Genomic DNA, 22673 nt, shown 5'->3' on the forward strand with positions numbered 1-22673 from the left:
GCCATGTCCCTGGGGGGGGGGGGTAAACGCTCCGTCCGACAGGATCCTGACAGGGCTGCGGATGGAGGTCGGTCTCCTGCAAAGCAGTGAGAACCGTGATGGCTCCCACTTCAAGCCAGAGCCTCAGGGGATGGTGAAGGAGCGCGGCATGTGAAGGCTCCAGCCTTGTAAAGTCAACCTTAACAGCACCGCCGACACAGTGGGGTGAGAAGGGACATGCCGGGAGTCCAGACTGGACCCGCTTTTCTTCCAACCTCCTGAACACAAAGCATTGAAACTGGTTAGATGTGTCATCCAGGGGGTGTATATGCTCGGAGGGAGGAGCTACACTTTTAGTGTAGTACTTTGTGTGTCCTCCGGAGGCAGAAGCTATACACCCATGGTCTGGGTCTCCCATAAGGAACGATGAAGAAAGTATTTCTAAAGATTTTATGATATGCTAATATGCACATTGACTAGTCGCGAGGGCATGCTAACATGCTATTCAATGCATCATCACCAGCGGTGACGCACGTACCTGTGTTCATTGATCTGAATGCCCAGCACTTCTGGTCATGTGCAGTATGAAGCTGGGTGTATGCGTCCCGTTCAGAGAGTTCTAGTGCGCATGTCCGGAAGTGCCGGGACGTCAGATCAGCTGTGACTGCGGACACAGGTACACACGTCACCGCTGGTGAGGCTGCATTGAATAGCATGTGGGACTGCTACCATGCTAAGAGGGCGGAATGAGCGCAGGTACCAACGCCCTTACTACTAGTTCCTGTGCTCATTCGTATATAATAAAAGATCTTTAGAAATACATAAAGATCTTTAGAGAAAGTATATTACTAGATACAGGGACAGTTAGGCAGGGATTAGCAATATGCACCCAGAACTGCTCGTGGCTCTGGGTGCATATTGCACCTGACAGGTTCACTTTAATAAAGCTGGTAACTCACATTGATTGACTTGTCTATAAAGGTTCAGAACTAACACCAAGTCTCCTGTCTGCACATTGATAGTGGCTCTGGCTCCTGCCTATCTGTGTCTGCCATTCACAATACCTGGAAGAGCAAACAGAATGATATCAAGAGTACACCAAGGCAAAGGCCACGTGTACAAAACAGCCCTCATTTGCATATAAAATAAAACTTGATTATTAATAAACTGTAAAGTTGAGCTATACTTGCTTAGTATGATTTAAACTGGGGCTAGGTTTCCATATAAATATTTAGGCCCTTTGCCATGGGGGGGGGGGAGGGCTCTAAATATACATGTTCCCATTCATGCATGTTTCAGTTACATAATGGCTGCCAAGTTTGGTCAATTCTGAATTTATCATACAACTTATATTTAGTAGTGAATGAGCACTACCACGCTCAGGACTTGTAACGAGTAATGATGGGCAAGCGTGCTCTGCATATTGATCGAGCATTAGAGAACTCGGCAGAATATCGCAGGTGCTCGGAAGTGTCATTCATGAAACACAAAGCACAGGCTTGCTTCACTGAATGATCGAGCCAGCACCCCACAGAGAGCCACTTGCAGTCTCTGAATGGCTTTCACTGGGGGTAAAAACAATGTATTTGGATGTAGCATGTATAAAAACACCCAAAACAAAAACCCACCCTGCCCTCACTCCCCTCAGAAATGCTCTGTTTATAGCTGGCTGTATGCGGGCGGAGTGCCGAACTGCCCAATCATTGGCTTCCATAATGCTTGTTACCAGAGTTGGCCCATCTGAGAGACTAACCAGCTCGACTCGAGTACCCAGCACTCCAGCATTGTACTGCTCACACATCACTAGTAACAAAGTAGAGATGGTGAGCACTAAAATGCTAGAGTGCTGGGTACTCGAGTTGAGCAGGTGTCTAACGCTCTGAAAGGGCTCAACTCGAGTAACGAGTATTATGAAGTCAATGATTGGGCAGCTCAGCTTTCCACCCAAATACAGCCTGCCATTCCAGAGGGATTGAGTTTTTTTTTTTTTTTTATATAAACTACACCGGTTGTTTGAACACCTGGGAGAGCCAGAAAGTACGAATGGCTCTCCTTGCGGGGCCTGCACCCATCATGCAGTGAAGTGAGCCTGTGCGTTGTTTTACGGAAGACACATCGGCACTCACGATACTTGGCTGAGAAACAGATCACCCCGATGCTCAATTGAGTACCATACAATGTCGAGCATGTGCGCTCATCACTAGTAATGAGGAGTTTGACGCGTGGATGGGCTTGACTCATTTAATGAGTATAATGGGAAACTTGAGCATTTTTCCAGAAGATGTTCTGGAAAAATGCTTGTGTTCGCATTAACTTCCATTACACTCGGTAAACGAGTGGAGCTCATCTGAGTGTCCAACTACCGGGGCATGGCAGTACTTGCTCCTCACGACTTATATTTGTAAATGAAATAAAAAAAAAAACAAAAACCAACATCCCACAATATAAAGAAGACGCCACACGGCTCGATGTGCCATATATACAACAGATTTTAATCATACTGAAAATAAATTACAGGAAACAGCTTTCAATTTTAAACAGGACAAAGATTCACAACAAAATGCTCATTTTTCTTCTCGGCCCATCGGGTGAGACAGCAGTGTTCAAGGCAGGTAATTATCACAAATATATCAAAATTTCAGATTGGATGATGCATTCACACACTTACAAGAGCCACAAACGGTCCCTGTGCAGGGACTCAACTTAGCCTACCACAGAACCAGGATTTGGCATGGACTACAAAAACTTGATACAAAATTGGTATTTATATTATTTATATATCATATACATGCCCTATCTGTTCTTGTATAGAAAATAACTAATGCTGTACAGATGATCACAACTTTCTAAAGCTGGAGCTATGCTAATGGATGGACCGATGCCCCCCAAGACCCCAACAACCCCCAATAAAATTAACAGCATACAATATTTACATAAAGGCCAAAAATGGAAGGAAGAAGAAAAGAAAAAATTCACGGTGCCTGATATGCAACTGTTATGGCAGGTTTGTGGATTTCAGAGGAAAAAAAAAAGCATAGTTTTCACTTAAAAAAAAAATCCTTCCATACAACAAGCTATTATCTATGGACACACTGAACTTAAGGGACAGGTACACGAAAAAGGCAGTGAATCAAGCAATAGATTTATTTAGAACATAATTGTCTATCATAGATGACATTCTTAATATAACGGAATATAAATATTAAAATTATAAATGAATATTACATTCATTTTTTAAAATAGAATTTGACTATGAAACATGTAATTTCCAAGGATGCTTGAGACCTTTCAGAAATGGCACAACAGTTTAACCTGGTCACCAGGCCAGTGGTGCGCAACCGTGTAAACCGGAACCGCAAGCATTAGTGGGCCGCCATTGCCCTGGGCCCACCGTTCAGGATTGGATTCTAGGTTGTGCACCTCTGAGCTCGTGGACTCCATCTCCCAAACAGAGTTTGCCACTTGCGAGCAAAGCAGCTTCCATGACTGTACTTACAATTGTATAGCTTTTTCACATGGGGAAACTGATTTACGGCTGTAAATAATGATGTGCCGCCTCCTTCTACTACACCAGCAGTGGTAATTGTAAACTTTGGTTTATTTTGTATTCATTTTACATAGTTCTCATTGTACAAAAACAAAAAAACAAGCATAGATTAGGGAAGAATACAGTCACGGGAAGGATTGTCAGTCTGTCTTTAGCCGGGAAGCTTGAGTTACTTGCTCTGTAAGACCTGCCTTGATTGAGTTTGTCACAGTTTGTCTTATATTATCCTCCATGAAGGTATCACTCATTGGCTTCAATACCTGGTGAGTAAAAAGGATGTGAAAGAAAAGAAAATGATAAAATAATGGTAAAAAAAAAATGATAGAAAACTCAAAACAAGGAAAGCAAATTCAATACAAAGTAAAAAAAAAATAAAATAAAAAAAAAGGTATGGATGAAGTTGTGCTATGGGACATTTCATGAAAGCCGTGGTGTATATATATGATATATATGAAGAGATCCCCATATGGTTGAGGTAAGGCAGCCGGTGGCTCTCCAGCCGGTGATGCATGCGGGCAATTTATGTACTTCAATAGCTGGAGGGCCAATGGTTTCCTAAACCTGCCATGTAGAAACCAGATAATGGTGTCAAAGGCCCAGTACATCTGTTCTGCTAACTGCTCCGGTGATCGAAACCAAACACTTGAAAGAAGCAAAGGATAGAGTATGCTTTAGTTTTTCCTCTTGTTATTATTCGATGACCTTCTGTGTCGCTGGATAGACGGTAATGCCCGGCGGGGCAGCCGGCGTTTACAAACTTCATAGAGTTTGGAGAACACCTGGAACACGAAGTGGTTAGTTAGGAACAGAAGATTAGTAGAAGAATGGATGGATGAGTAGATATGGATGGAGTATCAGGCACAATTCAGGCATGAAAAGTTGTTTTTGTGGCGGAACTTTATATGATTGACATTGGTTGTGCCATAGAAAATAAGACGACGGTCATCATCAGTCTTCAATAAATTAGCTAAACAGTTTCTATAGGAATCTGAGTGTGGCAAATTTGTGGCCAGATCTCCAGGTGGAGTAGGCACCATTGCAGCTATCATAATACTACAGCATCTATGGCACTGTAAATTCAAAACAAACATTAGGGCCTGGGCATTACAAAGCGGTTGGTCACTAATTTTGTTTTTTATTGAAGGCCTTATCCTTCGGCTGGGTCATCAATATTTGTCGCATCCCCACCAGACGGAAGTTCTCGGATGCCGCCGCAGCACAGCAGCTCCATCACATCTGAAGTAGTCGCGGCCAGGTACTGCAGATCCACCCCCTACTAAAACTGCAAAAGCCAAGCGCAGCCACTATAGTTTTGACAACGTTGTTTTGCTGGGGCAGTATTCGAGAACTCCTGCCGCCAGTTATAGCTTACAGTTGAGGGTGCCCTCGCCAATCAGATATTGATGACATGACCTAACCTACATCAATACCTGATGACCTAGGAAAGGTTACAGTGGCCCTCTTTTAATATAGCAACAATAGGAATTATTAGACCTATGGACCACTCAAATTTTGCATTTTGTTGTAATTATTTTACAAAACTTGTACACCGCCTGTGGCAGTTATACAATAGGGACATAAAAAAAAAAATGCAAATTTCTAAAGGGTTTGCCCAAATATTTTATTTTTTAAAAATATCAACATTCAATAGCGGTTTAAGGAAGATGAAAGGAGTTGCTTTGAAATTTGGCCATGTTTAGAGCATTCATGGGTGCCAGTGCCACTATGATTTCCCTGAGAGTGTTGGCATCCCATTCCAGTATCAGTGCAGTCATTAATACCATGTACTGGGGCTGGCTACAGGCTGACTGGTGCCAGGCTGTTGGCATCATCCTAAGTGTGCAGCTCAATGCATGCTCCATAGAGAAGTGCACAGGACTGACAGTCTGTACTGTCACCATCATGGGACATGTACTTTCAGCGACTACAGATACATCCAGGACTAGAAGTCAGGCTCATTTACATTGGTGCTCAGACAAAGAAAAAAAAATGCTTTAAGTGATGAAGACATCTACTTCTATTACTGTAAAGCCTTATGGGGAGCTTTATTTTTAGGTTGTTGTAAGAATTGGATAACCGGATTTTGGAAGCATTCCCACTATACAACGTGATGCATTATGGATAAGATATGCCATAAGTTTTAGCTGGTTGGCGTTCCTTGAGGCCAGAACCTAGTAACGTTTTTCCAAGTTCTTTAAGTTTTTCAGAAGAAGAGACTTTAGGGACCTACAAATAACAAGTGTTATAGTCCCAGATCTGTCCAGCGTAATGTAATATACTGAGCAGGTACTGTTCACACCAGGGCGATAAGATGTGACTACATTATTGGCAGATACATATTATGCATTTCAGGCCTGAATTGTGACATGCGAGGAGATGTGACAGCGCCTCACCTTCTTGGGACTCCTCTGTGCAGCACGGAAAGAAAGAGACAGACGTAAGACACAGTATGTAAAGAGGAACGATGGATGGGATAGGGAAGGGTTAGAATCCGACATGAATGGAGCAGAAGGCTGAACATGTGTATAGGTAGGAAACTCCGTAACCTTTCTTCCCTGTAATATATACCCAATTACAGCCACTTAAATGTGCATTAAACATAAGAAATGCAAAATAGAAAAACGGTTTCAGAAATGTCTCCCTTAGTCCTCAGCTATGAGGCTTTTACCACTACATAGTAACCTGTATTTCTTGAGCGTCCTGTTGGTTCCTCTGATGCTTAGACATTGCTTTCTCTATGAGGAGGTGGGCTTCATGGCAGATACCCTTCCGATAGTACAGGTTCCCTTTACCATTCTGCCATCTAAGAACTTACCAAATATGTTTTTACATTAATAAAGCCATCACCTTACTAAAATGTTGAAAACAAGCTCATTCTGATGTTACTCTGGTGCTAGCTTCTCCCTGAATGACCGTGAATACATGACGCAGGTGGATACGGGCAATATACAAGGCCATTACTGTTTTCACAGCAATAGTACCATGGCAGTAGAAGAAGGGGAACAATATGGGATATGGGGGGAGGCGTCTGGTTTAGCCAGTTTGTCCTTCAGCTGAACCACTTTGATACAGACTGGTTGTAAGAGCTGGTCAGTTGACCTTTAAAAGTTGTGGTTATGGGGCAGGGTATGTATTCCTGGATTGGCACCAGTTGTGCAGTTAACCAGCTCAGTGTTTTACTGAATGGTCACATGTTGTGGCTGCCAGCCATGCCCACCTACAGGGACAATGAGTGCATAAATTTGGGCTAACACAGAGGCGACACTGGCAAACTTACAGAAACATTTGTTCCCGCTGGTGGCGTGATCATCGGTCACATGCGGCAGCCACATCATGGGATTTTGCGTTTACAACAGCATCTTATTAAAACCAGTTAGTACAGGAGGTATGGAAAAGAGGTGAATCCAAATATTAAATGCAACGTCATCCAGCGTTCTTGATAAATGACAGGTTACATGAGTGGGGGAAGGAAAACCACTTCTGGCCTTAAATTAATGTAGGCAGATTCCAGTCCACCGTACAATACCAACATACTGCATGGAGCGGAGTGATCAAGATGTAGGGTGGCGGTGTGAAGTCCAGACCAACTTCACTAGAACCAGAATATTTTTCCTTTTAAAATCTAGACACTGGGTGGCGGTAAGCAGTGCTACTTTGGATGGGTAATCATCTTTTCTGGCTCTGAAGTCACGGTTTGGTTTATTAGAGACCACTAGAGGGCAGAACAGAGTGCAAATGTTAGAATACACTGTATTTTTCGCATTATAAGACGCACCGGATTAGAAGACGCACCCCCATAAATTCAAAGTAAAAGAAAAAAAAAATATATGGAGTCAGTTTTATAATCCGATGGGGTCTTACCGCTGTGCTGGGGCTGCAGGCGCTGCTATGTGTTGGCTCTGCTCTACCCCACGCTGGCTCTGCTCTACCCCACGCTGGCTCTGCTCTGCTTTCCGCAGGGTCTGCCCCATGCTGGCTCTTTTCTGTGAGGGGGCGGTGAGGCACGGGTTACTCTGAAGATGTCGGCGGTGAGGGCTTCAAACAAATGGCGCCTGGAGGCAGCACGTGTGCAGATGGGCTCCATCTGCGCACGGGCAGACTCTGGGCGCCATTATTTTAAGTCCTTACCACGGACATTGTCAGAATGGCTTGTACCTCGCCGACCACAGCAGATGTGCCGGCCGCCGCCGACCACAGCAAATGCGCCGGCCGCCGCCAACCACAGAAGCTCCGCCAGCCACCGCACACAGCCCCTGCCTCCTGTGACCCCTCTCAATCACCACCTGGTAAGCTACATTCGGATTTTAAGACACACCACTCATTTTCCTCCCAAATTTTTGGGAGGAAAAGTGCGTCTTATAATCCGAAAAATACGGTAGATATTCCTGAGAACACAACCAGGTGTATGATAAGGTTTGGGCACAAATTCAACAAGATTGGCATTTTCATGTCGATCTTGAGTAGCCAGGGTGGAGTGCAAAGTGCTGGATTCATTAAGAGTCGTACATCTATTTTAATCAGGCAAGGCACAAAGTGGGGTGCACCTCACCACAAATCTTACTCCAGTCAGAGATTGGAGTAGGATTTGTGGCATGTAGAACGCTATCTCTGGTCATGAATTTGACATGCGCCAGTCAATACTTCCCTGTCCAGCTCCTCTTGGCTCACTAAGTCAAAGCTGAGCAAAAAAATAAAAATAAAAATTAACAGAGTTTTTGTGCTTCGCATTTTTTCAGAGATGTTACACCAGAATTTTGCCATAAAAAGCTTTGATGAATGGGAGCCATAGTGTCCATGCTTTTGGTAGTCAGGGGAGATTGCTAAGAACAACAAGCACATATATAAAAAAACATATCCTCTGTGGACATCTGCAAGACATGTAGGAATAAGACCACCTAAATAGGGCTAAATGAATAACCACACAAAGAAACATTACCAGAGATACTGACCTGTTCCCAAATTATTTCAGCAATTTGATCTATTAAGGTTCCCAAATCCCGAAACTCTCCAGAGTACTTCACATAAGCCCAGGTGCAGAAGGACAGCAGCGCTAACCCCATGATCAGGTTACAAATGTTTGCTATAGAGTTCAGGCCAATGAAACCAGTCAGCCCTGAGACAATGTACATTGCAAACATGACGGCAAACAAAGTGGCCGGGGTGCGGGCAGCATAGAAGATATTTTTGCCATCATTGTGTTTCATAAAGTTTGCATAGCTTTCTTCTATCTCGGCCTCCAGCTGATCCTGGTACCGGCGGCAGAAATCCTCTCCGCCCATCTTCTTCACTGAGCGGAACTGATTGATGCAGGTTTCCTTCACATCCAAGTGCTTTCTTTCGAGATCTGCTGGGGCAATGTATGGCTTGTCTCCTCCACATACCTGAGGGTAGAGTGATACATTAAAACCGTTCCACAGCCAAACAAAAAAAATATAAATAAATTAGCATCTACAATACAACAATATTAGATTGCAGACTTTACACACAGGCCGGACAAGTGCCGGCATGGGAGAATGGCTGGGAGTCCCTTGTTCCATTGATGCTCTCCAGGTCTTTCCCCGGTAATTACAGACCAGTAAAGTTAACATTCATTATGGGGGAAAAATGTTCAAGGGGCTTTTAATGAGATTATATGTAAGAGTATGGGATAGACAGCAGTTTTATAAAGGATAGAAGTTGTCCAACCAATAGGATTAGTTTTTATGAAAAGGTGAGTAGACACCTGGACAGAGGGAAGCCCTGGATATAGTGTTTTTGGACTTTGCTAAGGCATCTAACAATGTCCTACACATACAGGCCAACTAGGACAAACAGAGGGTTTGAGCATCCACTTGACAAAAGACGAGGTTAAATATGGAGAAATGTAAATGTATGTACTGTATGTATCTGGCCACTAATGATATATGGGCATCATATGCTCTAGATGGAGTAAAACTAGGAGAGTCACTTGGAGAGAAGGATCTGGGTGTACTTGTAAATCCCAGACTAAACAGCATGAAATGTCAATGAGCGGCAGCTTCAAAGGCAAAGAGGATACTGTCATATATTAAGAGAGGTATATAACCTTACAGGACAGGGCTGTAATACTAGGATTGTATTAGTGTAACCCTTCTGCAGTATTCATTACAGCTCTTTGTACTCTCTCTAAGTCCAGGGCATCTTTTCTATGAATTGGTGAAAAGAGCCAAAAAACTGGTACGGAGTATGGCGTATCTTTATTATTAGGAAGGATTATAAAAAGAACTACATTTTTTTTATTCTTGGGGAGATATGATTCGTTTGTATGAGTACATAAATATCCCATACAAAATGTATCGTCAAAAACTGTTTCACGTTAAAACCCCACAAAAAACTCAAAATACAAGAGGGCGGCACGCCATCCATCCAGAGAAAGATTGTTTCAATCTCTAGAGGAGACTAGGCTTGTTTACAATAAGAACTACTGGGATCAGGAGGGACAAATTAGCTCTTTTAGGGCAGATTCTTTATCTCTTCCCGTCCATATTAACTATGTAGCTAAACTGAAATTTTTATGGTTCACGAAGAGGAGGCGAGCTTAGTTCTCCATATGCCTTGATGGAGCACAGGTTGTACTGTTAGTAACTAAGCATTTCCTAGGTTGACGGGAAACATTTTCATTTTTTCCTGTCACAATGCTTTAGTTCCTGTTAAGCCACTGAAGGGTTAATACATTTCTTGGATGTAGTTTTGAGCAGTTTGAGGGGTGCAGTATTTAGAATGGTGACACTTTAGGGTATTTTAGGTCACCTAGGCCTCCTAAAGTCACTTCAAATGTGATGGGATCCCTAAAAAAATGGTTTTGTATATTATGTAAGAAAAATTAGAAAATTGCTGATAAACTTTGAACTCTTCTCACTTCCTAACTAAAAAAAAAAAAAAAAAAGTTTAAAGGTTTCAAAAATGTTACTGATGTAAAGTAGACATGTGGGAAATGTAATTAACTATTTTGTGTGTGACATAATTCTCTGATTTTAGGCTAAGTGCGCACTAGAAAAATCCGCACCCTGTGGCAGAATACTGCACCCGCGGCAAAAACCACGATAATAACGCACCCGCGGTTTTGCCGCGGGTTGGTACATGGGTTTTAATGCATTCAATGCAGAAAAGCACATTGGGAAAAAAAAAAAAAGGCATTTCCTTCTGAGATATATAGTAGATAGATAGATAGATAAATAGACAGATAGAAGAATAGATAGATGGATAGATAAAGGGATAGATGGATATATAGATACATAAACAGATAGATAGAGGACAGATCAATCAACAATCGACCCACTGCATTTCTTCCGAGCGGTAGTGTGTTCACATTACCGGCCGTGGGCAATGACCTGTGGTTACCTCTGCAGGCTCATTACGAGGCTGCATTCAGTATATAGTGTGTCAGTCGCGGCTGGATGCAAGCATCATGGGACCTTGGTGGATTACGCCGGAGCTGTGTGTTTGGGGGGATTAAAAAAAATGGGGAAAGAGGGGGCTTTTTTGTCTTTTATTTAAAATAAAGGATTTCTCGGTGTGTGTGTTTATTCACCTTACTTACGGGTCAATCATGAAAGGGTTAATCATGAAAGCTGTCTCATAGACGCTGCCATGTTTAAGCCTGGACTTAAATGGCAGCGATGAGCTGCAATATAACTCATTATTACCCTGATTGCCACCGCATCACGGCAATCTGGAAGAGCCGGGGACACTTCGGGACTGCCGCATAATGGATGCGACAGTCCCGGGGCAGCTGCGAGCTGATATTCTGCGCTGCGGGAGAGGTGAGCATTAACCCTGGCCCTCGCCCTCCCCAGCCTGAGAATACCGGGCCGCCGCTGTGTGTTTACCTCGACTGGACGGTAAAAATACAGCGGAGCCCACTCTCTTTTTATCATATGTACGTTTGATTTGTATGTGTATTCTATATGTCTGTGTCTGTGTGTTAGTGTGATGTGTGTGTTTACTATATGTCTGTGTCTGATAGGGTGTGTGTTTACTCTCTGCTCCACTTCCTCTTCCTGTCATAATGACATCACTTCCCTGCAAAACGCAGGCAGTGATGAACATTACCACAGGTAAACCGAGGGCATACCACACATCATTTGCTACCTGCGGTATTTCGAGATTACATTACAGTGAATGGAGTAAAATACCACAGGTACCTGCGGAAAGAAGTGACATGCACATTTTCTCAAGAAATTCTGCAGAAAGAATCTTCTTGAGAAACAAAAACGCAGTGTGCGCACAGCTATTTTTTTTTCCCATAGGTTTTGCTTGGAAATGTCTGCAGAAAGGTTACAAACATTTCTGCAGCAAAACCGTGGGTAAAACCGCTGGTAAAAATGCAGTGTGCGCACAGGGCCTGAGGGTAAAAAATTTAAAGTCTGAAAACTGAGAAATCTTTAAGCTTTTAGGTAAATTTCCAATATCTTCACAGATAAAAAAGAGAATTTTGTTACTTACCGTAAATTCTTTTTCTTATAGTTCCGTATTGGGAGACCCAGACCATGGGTGTTTAGCTTCTGCCTCCGGAGGACACACAAAGTACTACACTTAAAAGTGTAGCTCCTCCCTCTGAGCTTATACACCCCCTGGTAGCCAGTCCTAGCCAGTTTAGTGCAAAAGCTGAAGGAGAATAGCCACCCACAAGTAGAACCGAGCAAGAACCGGAACAACCGGAGACTCTGTCCACGACAACAGCCGGTGATAACACACGGAACAAGAAAATTGCCAACAGGCAACAGGGAGGGTGCTGGGTCTCCCAATACGGAACTATAAGAAAAAGAATTTACGGTAAGTAACAAAATTCTCTTTTTCTTTATCGTTCCTTTGGGAGACCCAGACCATGGGACGTTCCAAAGCTGTCCCTGGGTGGGAATAAACAGAAAAAACTAAGAAGTAGGCGGAGCCTAACTTCACAAGTGGGCGACAGCCGCCTGAAGGATGCGTCTGCCCAAGCTCGCATCTGCCGAAGCATGAGCATGCACTTGGTAGTGCTTCGAAAAGGTATGCAGGCTAGTCCAAGTGTCAGCCTGACAGACTTGTTGAGCCGTAGCCTGGTGCCTAAAAGCCCAAGAGGCACCGACAGCTCTGGTCGAGTGTGCTTTGATCCCCGGCGGGGGAGGCACCTGAGTACTCTGGTAGGCGTCCGAAATGGTCGATCTAATCCAACGGGCCAAGGTCGGCTTAGAAGCAGAGAGACCCTTGCGCCGCCCTGTGGTTAGCACAAAAAGAGAGGTGCACCACCTAAGCGCAGCGGTGCGAGACACATAGATCCGGAGAGCACGCACCAGATCTAGAGTATGCAGCGCTTTCTCAAAGCGATGAACAGGGGCCGGACAGAAGGAAGGCAAGGAAATATCCTGGTTAAGGTGGAAGGGAGAGACCACCTTAGGAAGAAAGTCCGGGGTCGGACGGAGAACTACCTTGTCTTGGTGAAAAAACAAAAAAGGTGACTCCGAGGAGAGCGTAGCCAAATCAGAGACTCTCCTGAGAGAAGTTATGGCAACTAGAAAGGCCACCTTTTGAGAAAGACGATACAAAGAAACCTCCCTAAGGGGCTCGAAAGGGGGTTTCTGCAATACCGTGAGGACCAAGTTAAGGTCCCAGGGATCCAAGGGCCGCCGATAAGGCGGAATGATGTGAGACGCACCTTGCATGAAGGTGCGGACCTGAGCCAGCCGGGCGAGACGCCGCTGGAACAGCACTGATAGAGCTGAGACTTGTCCCTTGAGAGAATTGAGGGACAGTCCTAGCTGCAGACCGGACTGTAAAAAAGACAGAAGGGTCGGCAACGAGAATGGCCAAGGAGAATGGCCGGAAAAGCGACACCAGGACAGGAAAACTTTCCAAGTCCTGTGATAGATCTTGACGGAGGAAGACTTACGGGCCCGAGTCATAGTGGAGATGACTTCAGGAGGAATACCAGAAGCCGTCAAAATCCAGGACTCAAGAGCCACGCCGTCAATTTGAGTGCCGCAGAATTCGGGCGGAAAAACGGACCTTGCGAGAGAAGGTCTGGACGGTCCGGAAGATGCCACGGCATCTCCACGGACAGTTGGAGCAGGTCCGGATACCAAGCTCGCCTGGGCCAGTCCGGTGCAATGAGGATGACTCGACGGCCCTCCATTCTGATCTTGCGCAGGACTCTGGGCAAGAGAGCTAGAGGGGGAAACACGTAGGACAGACGAAACTGGGACCAGTCTTGAACCAGAGCGTCCGCGGCGAAGGCCTGAGGATCGTGGGAGCGAGCCACGTAAACCGGAACCTTGTTGTTGTGACGGGATGCCATTAGGTCCACGTCCGGAGTGCCCCACTTGCGGCAGATTGACTGAAACACTGCCGGGTGCAGGGACCACTCGCCACCGTCCACGGATTGACGGCTGAGATAATCTGCCTCCCAGTTTTCTACGCCAGGGATGTGGACTGCGGATATGGTGGATTTGGAGTCCTCCGCCCATTGAAGAATGCGTTGGACCTCCAACATTGCCAGGCGGCTGCGTGTCCCGCCTTGGTGATTGATGTAGGCAACCGCTGTCGCGTTGTCTGACTGGACTCGAATGTGCCTGCCCGCCAACAGGTGGTGAAAGGCTAGGAGAGCTAGAAGCACAGCTCTGGTTTCCAGCACATTGATTGAAAGGGCTGACTCGGACGGAGTCCAAGTGCCCTGTGCTCTGTGGTGGAGATGTACCGCTCCCCAGCCGGATAGGCTGGCATCCGTGGTGAGAATCACCCAGGACGGAGTCAGGAAGGAGCGCCCTTGGGACAGGGAGAGGGGTCGAAGCCACCACTGAAGAGAGCTCCTGGTCCGTGGCGACAGAGCCACTAACCTCTGTAAGGAGGAAGGCCGCTTGTCCCAACAGCGGAGAATGTCCAGCTGCAGAGGACGCAGATGGAACTGGGCAAAGGGAACCGCCTCCATGGAGGCCACCATTTGACCCAGCACCTGCATCAGGCGCCTGAGGTAATAACGGCGGGGCCTCAGGAGAGAGCGCACCGCTAGCCGGTGAGACTGCTGTTTGATTAAGGGCAACTTCACAAGTGCCGGCAAAGTCTCGAACTGCATCCCTAGGTACGTGAGACTCTGGGTCGGAGTCAGAGTGGATTTGGGAAGATTGACAATCCACTCGAATTGGGCTAGGGTGGCGAGAGTGAGCGAAACACTCCGCTGACAGTCTGCGCTGGATGTACCCCTGACCAGAAGGTCGTCCAGATAAGGAAGCACTGCTAACCCCTGGAGGTGCAGGACCGCAATCACTGCCGCCATGACCTTGGTGAATACCCGAGGGGCCGTGGCTAACCCGAAGGGGAGAGCCACGAATTGGAAATGATCCTCTCCTATCGCAAAACGTAACCAACGCTGATGTGACACTGCGATTGGCACATGTAGATAGGAATCTCTGATGTCGATGGACGCCAGGAACTCCCCTTGGGTCATAGAGGCAATGACTGATCGCAGAGACTCCATGCGAAAATGCCGCACCCGGACATGCTTGTTGAGAAGCTTGAGATCCAGGATGGGCCGGAAGGTACCGTCCTTTTTTGGAACTAGGAAGAGATTTGAGTAAAAACCTCTGAACCGTTCCTGAGCGGGAACTGGGACAATCACTCCGTTTGCCTGCAAGGACGCCACGGCCTGCGAGAAGGTGGCGGCCTTGGAGCAGGGGGGAGTTGAGAGAAAAAATCTGTTTGGAGGGCTGGAAGAGAATTCTATCCTGTAGCCGTGAGATATGATGTCTCTCACCCACTGATCGGAGACTTGCTTTAACCAAGCGTCGCCAAAGTGGGAGAGCCTGCCACCGACTAAGGACATGGCTGGAGCGGGCCGAGAGTCATGAGGAAGCTGCCTTAGTGGCAGAACCTCCTGCGGACTTCTGCGGACGCGCTTTTGGGCGCCAGTTGGATTTCTGATCCTTGGCTGAGTTAGCGGACGAGGCGGAAGGCTTAGAGGATGACCAGTTGGAGGAACGAAACCTCGATTGATTCCTACCCTGGGCGGGTTTCCTGGTCTTGGTTTGTGGCATGGAAGTACTCTTCCCGCCAGTAGCTTCTTTAATGATTTCATCCAGCTGTTCACCAAACAGCCGTGAACCAGCAAAAGGGAGCCCAGCAAGAAACTTCTTGGAAGAAGCATCTGCCTTCCACTCTCGAAGCCACAAAATCCTGCGGATAACAAGAGAATTAGCTGAAGCCACCGCAATGCGGTGAGCAGCCTCTAGCATGGCAGACATGGCATAAGATGAAAAAGCTGAAGCCTGAGCAGTTAAGGTAACCATCTCAGGCATAGATTCCTTGGTGAGGGAATGCATCTCCTCTAGAGAAGCAGAGATGGCTTTGAGAGCCCACACTGCTGCAAAAGTCGGGGAAAACGCGGCCCCCGCAGCTTCATACACAGATTTGGCCAGAAGGTCAATCTGACGGTCAGTGGAATCCTTAAGTGAGGTGCAGTCAGCCACCGACACAACGGTCCGGGCTGAGAGCCTAGACACTGGAGGGTCTACCTTTGGGGAGTGAGACCACTCCTTGACCACCTCAGGTGGAAATGGAAACCGGTCATCAGAACCACGCTTTGGAAAGCGTTTGTCAGGGCAGGCCCTGGGTTTGGTCACAGCGGTCTGAAAACTGGAGTGGTTAAAGAACACACTCTTCACTCTCTTAGGCGAGGTAAACTGATGTTTTTCTGCCAAAGAGAGTTGCTCCTCTGACACTGGCGGATTGAGATCCAGCACAGAATTAATAGAAGCAATCAAATCACCAAGATCTGAGTCACCCTCAGAGAAATCGATGGGATACATAGCCTCCGAGCCCCCAGTGAGGGCATCCTCCTCATCTTGAGAGTCAGCTCTTGAGACAGAGCCGTGGGATGGGGAGGGGGAGGAAACCCTGCGCCTTCTCTTAGAAGGACGGGGTCTGGGGTCAGATGATGAATCCTCCGTGAGCTCCGATGGACGGAGGTCAGAGGATAGGAGTCCTCTGTCAAGAGAATTAGAGGCACCCTGTGAGGGGGGCTGATGCATATTCATCAAAGTCCTGGACAAAAGTCCCATGGACTCGGCAAATGACTGGGATATGGACCTAGAAAAGGACTCTACCAAGGCCGGGGGTTCAATCACAGGTGCAGCAGCCTGAGAGACCACTGGGGGTGAGACTCCAGGCTGTGGCACCGCCAAGTTAGAGCAGACATCACAATGTGGATAGGTGCTCGGCTCAGGCAGCAGGAGCTTACATGTAGTGCATGCAGAATAAAGCTTTGGAGCCTTGCTCCTTGTCTGAGACATGCTGCTGGAGTGGGGGCTTTGCAGAGAATGAACCCCAGGGAGAATATACAGAGGTCCACAACCGGAGACCGGCTGTGGCTTACCAGACCGCTGAGCGCGGTGTTGTGTGCCCTCCAGATCCCGAAGCCCGGTCCTTCAGTGCGCAGCACCTCAGCAGAGATGCAGAAAGGATGTCCCAGAGCAGAGTGAACTCTGCCTGAGAAATGGGAGGGGGCGGGACTAGGGGGCGTTCCTATAAAAGAGCGGGAACTGGAGGGCTATAGAGACCTGCAGGGAAGGAGTGAAAATGAAACTAGGCCTCCGGCGAAGCCGGGGCCTAAATTTAAGCGGCGAGGCCGACAAGCAGGCACCATCGGCGCGGTTCTCAGGCAAAAGCTAGAGAACCCGCCGGAAAAGATAAAACAATTACATACAGCATACTCTCCCCTTACAATAAAGAACCGGGACCCCCAACATAAACGTCTCAGGTACTTAGCTGCTGAGACGCAGGGCCATGTCCCTGGGGATGAGTGCTCCGGTCCAACAGAATCCTCAAGGGGCTGTGGATGGAGACCGGACTCCTGCCAGGCATGGAGACCGTGCTGTCTCCCACTTCAAGCCAGAGCCCAGAAGGGATGGTGAAGGAGCGCGACATGTAAGGCTGCAGCCTTGTAAATCAACCTTAACACAGCCGACACAGTGGGGTGAGAAGGGACATGCCGGGAGTCCAGACATGGACCCGCTTTTCTTCAAACTCTTTCCAAAAGTCAAACAAATCAGATGAGAATGCATGTGTGGATGTATGCCTCCTGACACAAAGCAATAAACTGGCTAGGACTGGCTACCAGGGGGTGTATAAGCTCAGAGGGAGGAGCTACACTTTAAGTGTAGTACTTTGTGTGTCCTCCGGAGGCAGAAGCTAAACAGCCATGGTCTGGGTCTCCCAAACTATAAAGAAAACAATAATTATCGTCCTAAATTTACCACTAAAATAAAGTACAATATGTCAAGAATAAACAATCTCAGAATCACAGGGATCCGCTGAAGCGTTCCAGAGTTATCACATCATAAAGTGACACTGGTCAGAAACGAAAAAAAGGCCTGGTCAGGAAGGTGAAAATAGACTCAGGGGTTAAAACTGTCATAGTGCCTTCCATTACTACCTCTTGCAGTAGGACATTCCACAGTCTAACTGCTCTAAGGGGCACTTTGCACACTACGACATCGCAAGCCGATGCTTGCGATGCCGAGCGCGATAGTCCCCGCCCCAGCTGCGATATCATGGTGATAGCTGGCATAGCGAACATTATCGCTACGCCAGCTTCACATGCACTCACCTGCCCTGCGATGTTGCTCTGGCCGGCGACCCGCCTCCTTATTAAGGGGGCGGGTCGTGCGACGTCCTAGCGACGTGACACGGCAGGCGGCCAATAGAAGCGGAGGGGCGGAGATGAGCGGGAAGTAAACATCTCGCCCCCCTCCTTCCGCATAGCTGGCGTGAGCCGCAGGTAGGAGATGTTCCTCGCTCCTGCGGCTTCACACACAGCGATGTGTGATGCCGCTGGAACGAGGAACAACATCGTAACATCGGTCATTTCCAAATTATGGAAATGACCGACGCTACACCGATGATACGATTACGACGATTTTGCACTCGTTAGTCGTATCAAAAAGGCTTTACACACTACGATATCGCCTGTGACGCTGGATGTGCGTCACTTTAAATTTGACCCCACCGACATCGCACCTGCGATGTTGTAGTGTGCAAAGTGCCCCTAACTGTAAAGAACCCTTTCGTATTTAGTTGAAGGAATGGTCTTTCCGCCTGTAATGAGTGCCCCCTGGTCCTTAGTATTGTCTTTGGAAGGAATAAGTCATGTGCCAGTGCTTATATTGACCACACATGTATACATATAAACAAGATCTCCTCTGAGGAGTCTTCTTTTCACAGCTAAACACGGCCAATTACACAATAGGCCTCTATTCCATGTAAGAATATAATTTCCTGCATTTGACCTGACTTCTCTCCAAATATCTTTTTTAAAATGTGGCGTCCAAAACTGGATTCCATTAAAAAGAAAAAAAAAAAAAGAGAGCAAAAATCTCATCAGAGTGAGTAATGGCTGCATCTTACCTGCTCCATGTATTTGCTGTACGTGTCCTTAGCTCCAGCGACAGCAGCAAGATTATTGGCTTCTGCTGTTGCCTATAGAAGGAGGAAAAAAACCCATAAGAAAATGGATTTAAAATAATTTTAATAATGATTGTTTTTGTACAACAGAAAAAACATTTTTAGATTCATACCTGCAACATAGACTTTGGGTGGGGAAGCTCCTCTCCTTGGTAGATTTTAATGTACGCCTAGAAATAAGAAACGGACAATGAAAACTAGAATGACAAAGTGCGAACTGTATGTGTGAATGTATATTATAAAGCACACATATATGAGAGGCTGCTGATAAATCTTTGGCTTTATCCAGAAAGAAACGAAATAGGATGATGAAACTTTACATTTATTCTACATACTCTCCACTGATGTCATCACACTTCTTACATCGGTATTCCAAGTTCTGTAAGCCTAGCAAAAAGAAAGATTTTGGTTGTGCCACCTCCAACTAGGCATGGCATCAGAAATGGTGTGAAATTTGGTACCCTTGAAGTGTTTCTTCAGGTTTGGAAACAGATGATAGTCGGAGGGAGCAAGATCTGGTGAATAAGGTGGGTGGTCAGCAGCTGGAAGCCCAGCTCTGCCAGTTTTGCTATGGTCACTTGTGCAGTGTGAGCGGAGGCGTTATCTTGCAGGTACAAGATTCCTTTGAACAGCTTGACGCGCTTTTTGGCCTTCAGAGCTGCCTTCAATTGGTCCAAAAGTTCAATGTAATACCTTGAATTGATGGTGGAACCCTTTTGAAGGTAGTCCACTAGCAGCATGCCCTCCTTATCCCAGAACACACACGCCATCACCTTAGTGGCTGATTTTTGCACCCTGAACTGCTTTGCATGAGGCGAACCACTGTGCCTCCACTCTTTTGTCTGCTCCTTTTCAGGGTCATACAAATAAATCTGGGTCTTATCCATATGATCAGTCGATCCAGGTGTGCTATTGCTTGAAGCTGAAATTCGTCAATTCTCCAGTATGAGGTTGTGCATAGCATCAACGATCTCCAGAACAACCACCACTCTCGGTCGTCCAGGACGTTCCTCATCATTGGTGCTGAAGTGGCCCATTTTAAATTTGGCAATCCGGTTCTCAACTGTGGAATATGAAGGGCATTGATCCCCCAATGTCTGCGACATATCACCATGAATATCTTTCGTGGACTTTCCTTGCAGAAACAAGAATTTTATCCCTCCTCTGCCCTCAGTTGCTGGGAATATTGCATTAGACTCCCCATTTTGTTTTCCCGCGTGTGTAGAACACTGTTGCCATAAGCAACAAACACTATATTTTGAAAACCTATATTAGACACAAGGCTTTCATGTGATGTAACATTCCTTAGCATAGAAACAAAAAAAGATCACAAAGCCAAAGACTTATCAGCAGCCCTCATATACGCCCATATTATAATATACCTGTATACATATATTATATACTGTGTGTACACTTACATATACAATGTAACCATGAAAGTGTCATCTCTCTAATTCTGTTCTCATAGATCTCCTGCCTCCATTGGATATCAAACAATACTTTAACATGGTTTCAGTAAAAGACTAGCACTGAGCTTAGTGTTTAGTGGTGTACAGAAAAACAAGCATTATAATTACCGAACAAGGTATTCAGACTTGCAGACCTAAGCCATGCGGCTGTGAAATGCTGGTATTTATTTTACTGGTTGTCATTTTGAGGCTAATAATACCTTTATACAAAAGGAGGTGGTCTCTTCTGCAGTTAGTGAATACTTTACTGTGTTGTGTCATTTCTGTTACTCCAGAAGAATACTTATCAATAAAATGACAGCTGGGCGTGTCCCTACACAGACTGGCAGAGACCACACTACTGATTGGACAGTTTTAGACACACCCTCGAGTGGTAACACCCAGTTGTCAATATGTTCATAAATTACTAGAAAGAATAGTAGAGGAACGGCACAACACAGTATTGGAAGAAAAGATGCTCCAGAATTGTTTGTTCATGGAGATACATGATTTTCTAAAACAGACGTCAGGAAGACCACAGGGGCCGCTAAATTCTTCTAAAGAGACCAAAGAGCTAGTGCACAACAGCACACAATCATTCACAAATCACCCAGCTCAGACTGAAGTATTCAGGGTCACAGTGAGATAATTACAATGTCACCTTCATGCTGTGGCCGCATCGGTACAATGAGATTGCAGCATCACACTACGACATCGCATCTAACGATTTTACGTGGTGTTGGATTGTCAACTGCAGCCTACCACCACTGACAACCACAAATAATCTCCAAATGTTTTAGATTTTCTGTTGCTGATCACAAATCACATGCGACTCACTTGCTATAGACTTCTATGGGAACGGTTTGTGATTTGGAAATGTTTTTGGTCACATGCCATAGACTTCTATGAGAACTGCCTGTGATTTGGCAATGTTTCTGGTCATGCAACATGTCTAAGAACTGCCGTGGTACAAGTCTGTATAGCCGCAGCCTTATTAGCAACACGTCTTTACTGAACGTCACCCGACATAATAAGTAGCCTAAACATCCTGACAAGACAAGCCGTTTATGCCCCGTGTGTACCGTACCTTAAAATATTCAAGGAGGTCTCGACAAGTCACCTTGGAACCACTAATTTCTTTTTCTACCAAGTTCCCAGGATCAAGAAGCAAAGGGACCAGATTTTGAAGTTCCTTCTTGAACTCGTCATCTATGTCTAATATGGATAAAGACACAATATTAAAAGTTACAATAAACTTATACTGGACGGACGGACGGAAGAGCAAAACATCTGTGGCCCCAAAAGATGTATACACCATGAACTTACCTACTAATCTACCATCAAAAGAAGGATTGGTTGCCACTTTAAGGCCAGGGTGAGGCAAGAGAAAACAGCCGATGTTCGTAAAACAAGAGTGAATATGCTTCCTGACATTCTGCAGCTCCTCGTGTTGGTTCTGTTTTACCTGCAAGACAAAAAGGCAAAGTTGAAAGGTTTTGTACCAATGATATGTTTACTCCTATAGGGCAGCATTTATGGATAGCTGGGAGTATAAAATACAGAATTCTCAGCAATTCCAAGAAAGTGGCCCTGCGGAGTGTTGTCTGAATGAAGCAGAGACTGTGCATGCGCACAAGCTCCATTCATTCTCACCTGCGATCAGTAAATTATCCCTTATAGAATGGATAGGAAAAACATATAAACATGACACAAACCCTCTAATGCTTCAAACTGATTAAAAAAAGTGAAAAGTGTTCTTGTTACAGGAGGAATGATCGGACCCCAATTACTATTGTTGTGTTCCCACAAAGATATTGTAAACACTACAGTACCAAGTTCTAGAACAGAGAAGGGATACTAAAATCGACTATAGTGATAGTAAACCCTGTTATCTAACAGTAATAAAATAATCAAGCCCAAACATACACAAGTGAAAAATTTCCTCTAGTGGACTTACAAGACAAAACACCATGACTTTTTACCTGCAATCGTTTTTCCAAGAACAGCTTACCACCCTCTAAGCCATACGGGTGTTCATACGGATAGCTCCAGTCTCTGATTAAAAACATAAGAGTCTGTAACAAAGATACAGAAATACAGAGGTGAGGCTGGAAGAGCGGGAATGTACCAAATAAACCCTCCAGGAATCAAAATATTAAGTCTTTTTAAAATAATCCTAGTATCACTCTTCTCTTCAGAGTCCTATTAAAGCACCACTCCAGCTTTTTTCACAAGATTGCTATACAAGTCTA

General features: G+C 45.7%; 1 protein-coding gene across 2 annotated transcripts in view; it reads right to left on the minus strand.

Moving 5' to 3' along the window:
* Positions 1-2448: 2448 nt before the first annotated feature.
* ATL2 (atlastin GTPase 2) overlaps positions 2449-22673 on the minus strand; it is a 95708-nt gene continuing 75483 nt past the window's right edge. Inside the window, exons 7-14 of one of the 2 annotated variants that reach the window (XM_075339424.1) lie at positions 22404-22496; positions 21748-21886; positions 21509-21636; positions 19087-19143; positions 18917-18988; positions 8476-8907; positions 5920-5934; positions 3693-4305 (exon numbers count right to left, since the gene is read on the minus strand). In XM_075339424.1, the coding sequence (XP_075195539.1) occupies positions 4198-4305; positions 5920-5934; positions 8476-8907; positions 18917-18988; positions 19087-19143; positions 21509-21636; positions 21748-21886; positions 22404-22496 (1044 nt within the window). In that variant the 3' untranslated portion in view covers positions 3693-4197. Of the gene's footprint in view, positions 4306-5919; positions 5935-8475; positions 8908-18916; positions 18989-19086; positions 19144-21508; positions 21637-21747; positions 21887-22403; positions 22497-22673 lie in introns of both variants that reach the window. The other variant, XM_075339425.1, reaches the window with a different exon arrangement.

Source organism: Anomaloglossus baeobatrachus, chromosome 3 (genome assembly GCF_048569485.1).
Source record: "Anomaloglossus baeobatrachus isolate aAnoBae1 chromosome 3, aAnoBae1.hap1, whole genome shotgun sequence".
Taxonomy (NCBI): domain Eukaryota; kingdom Metazoa; phylum Chordata; class Amphibia; order Anura; family Aromobatidae; genus Anomaloglossus; species Anomaloglossus baeobatrachus.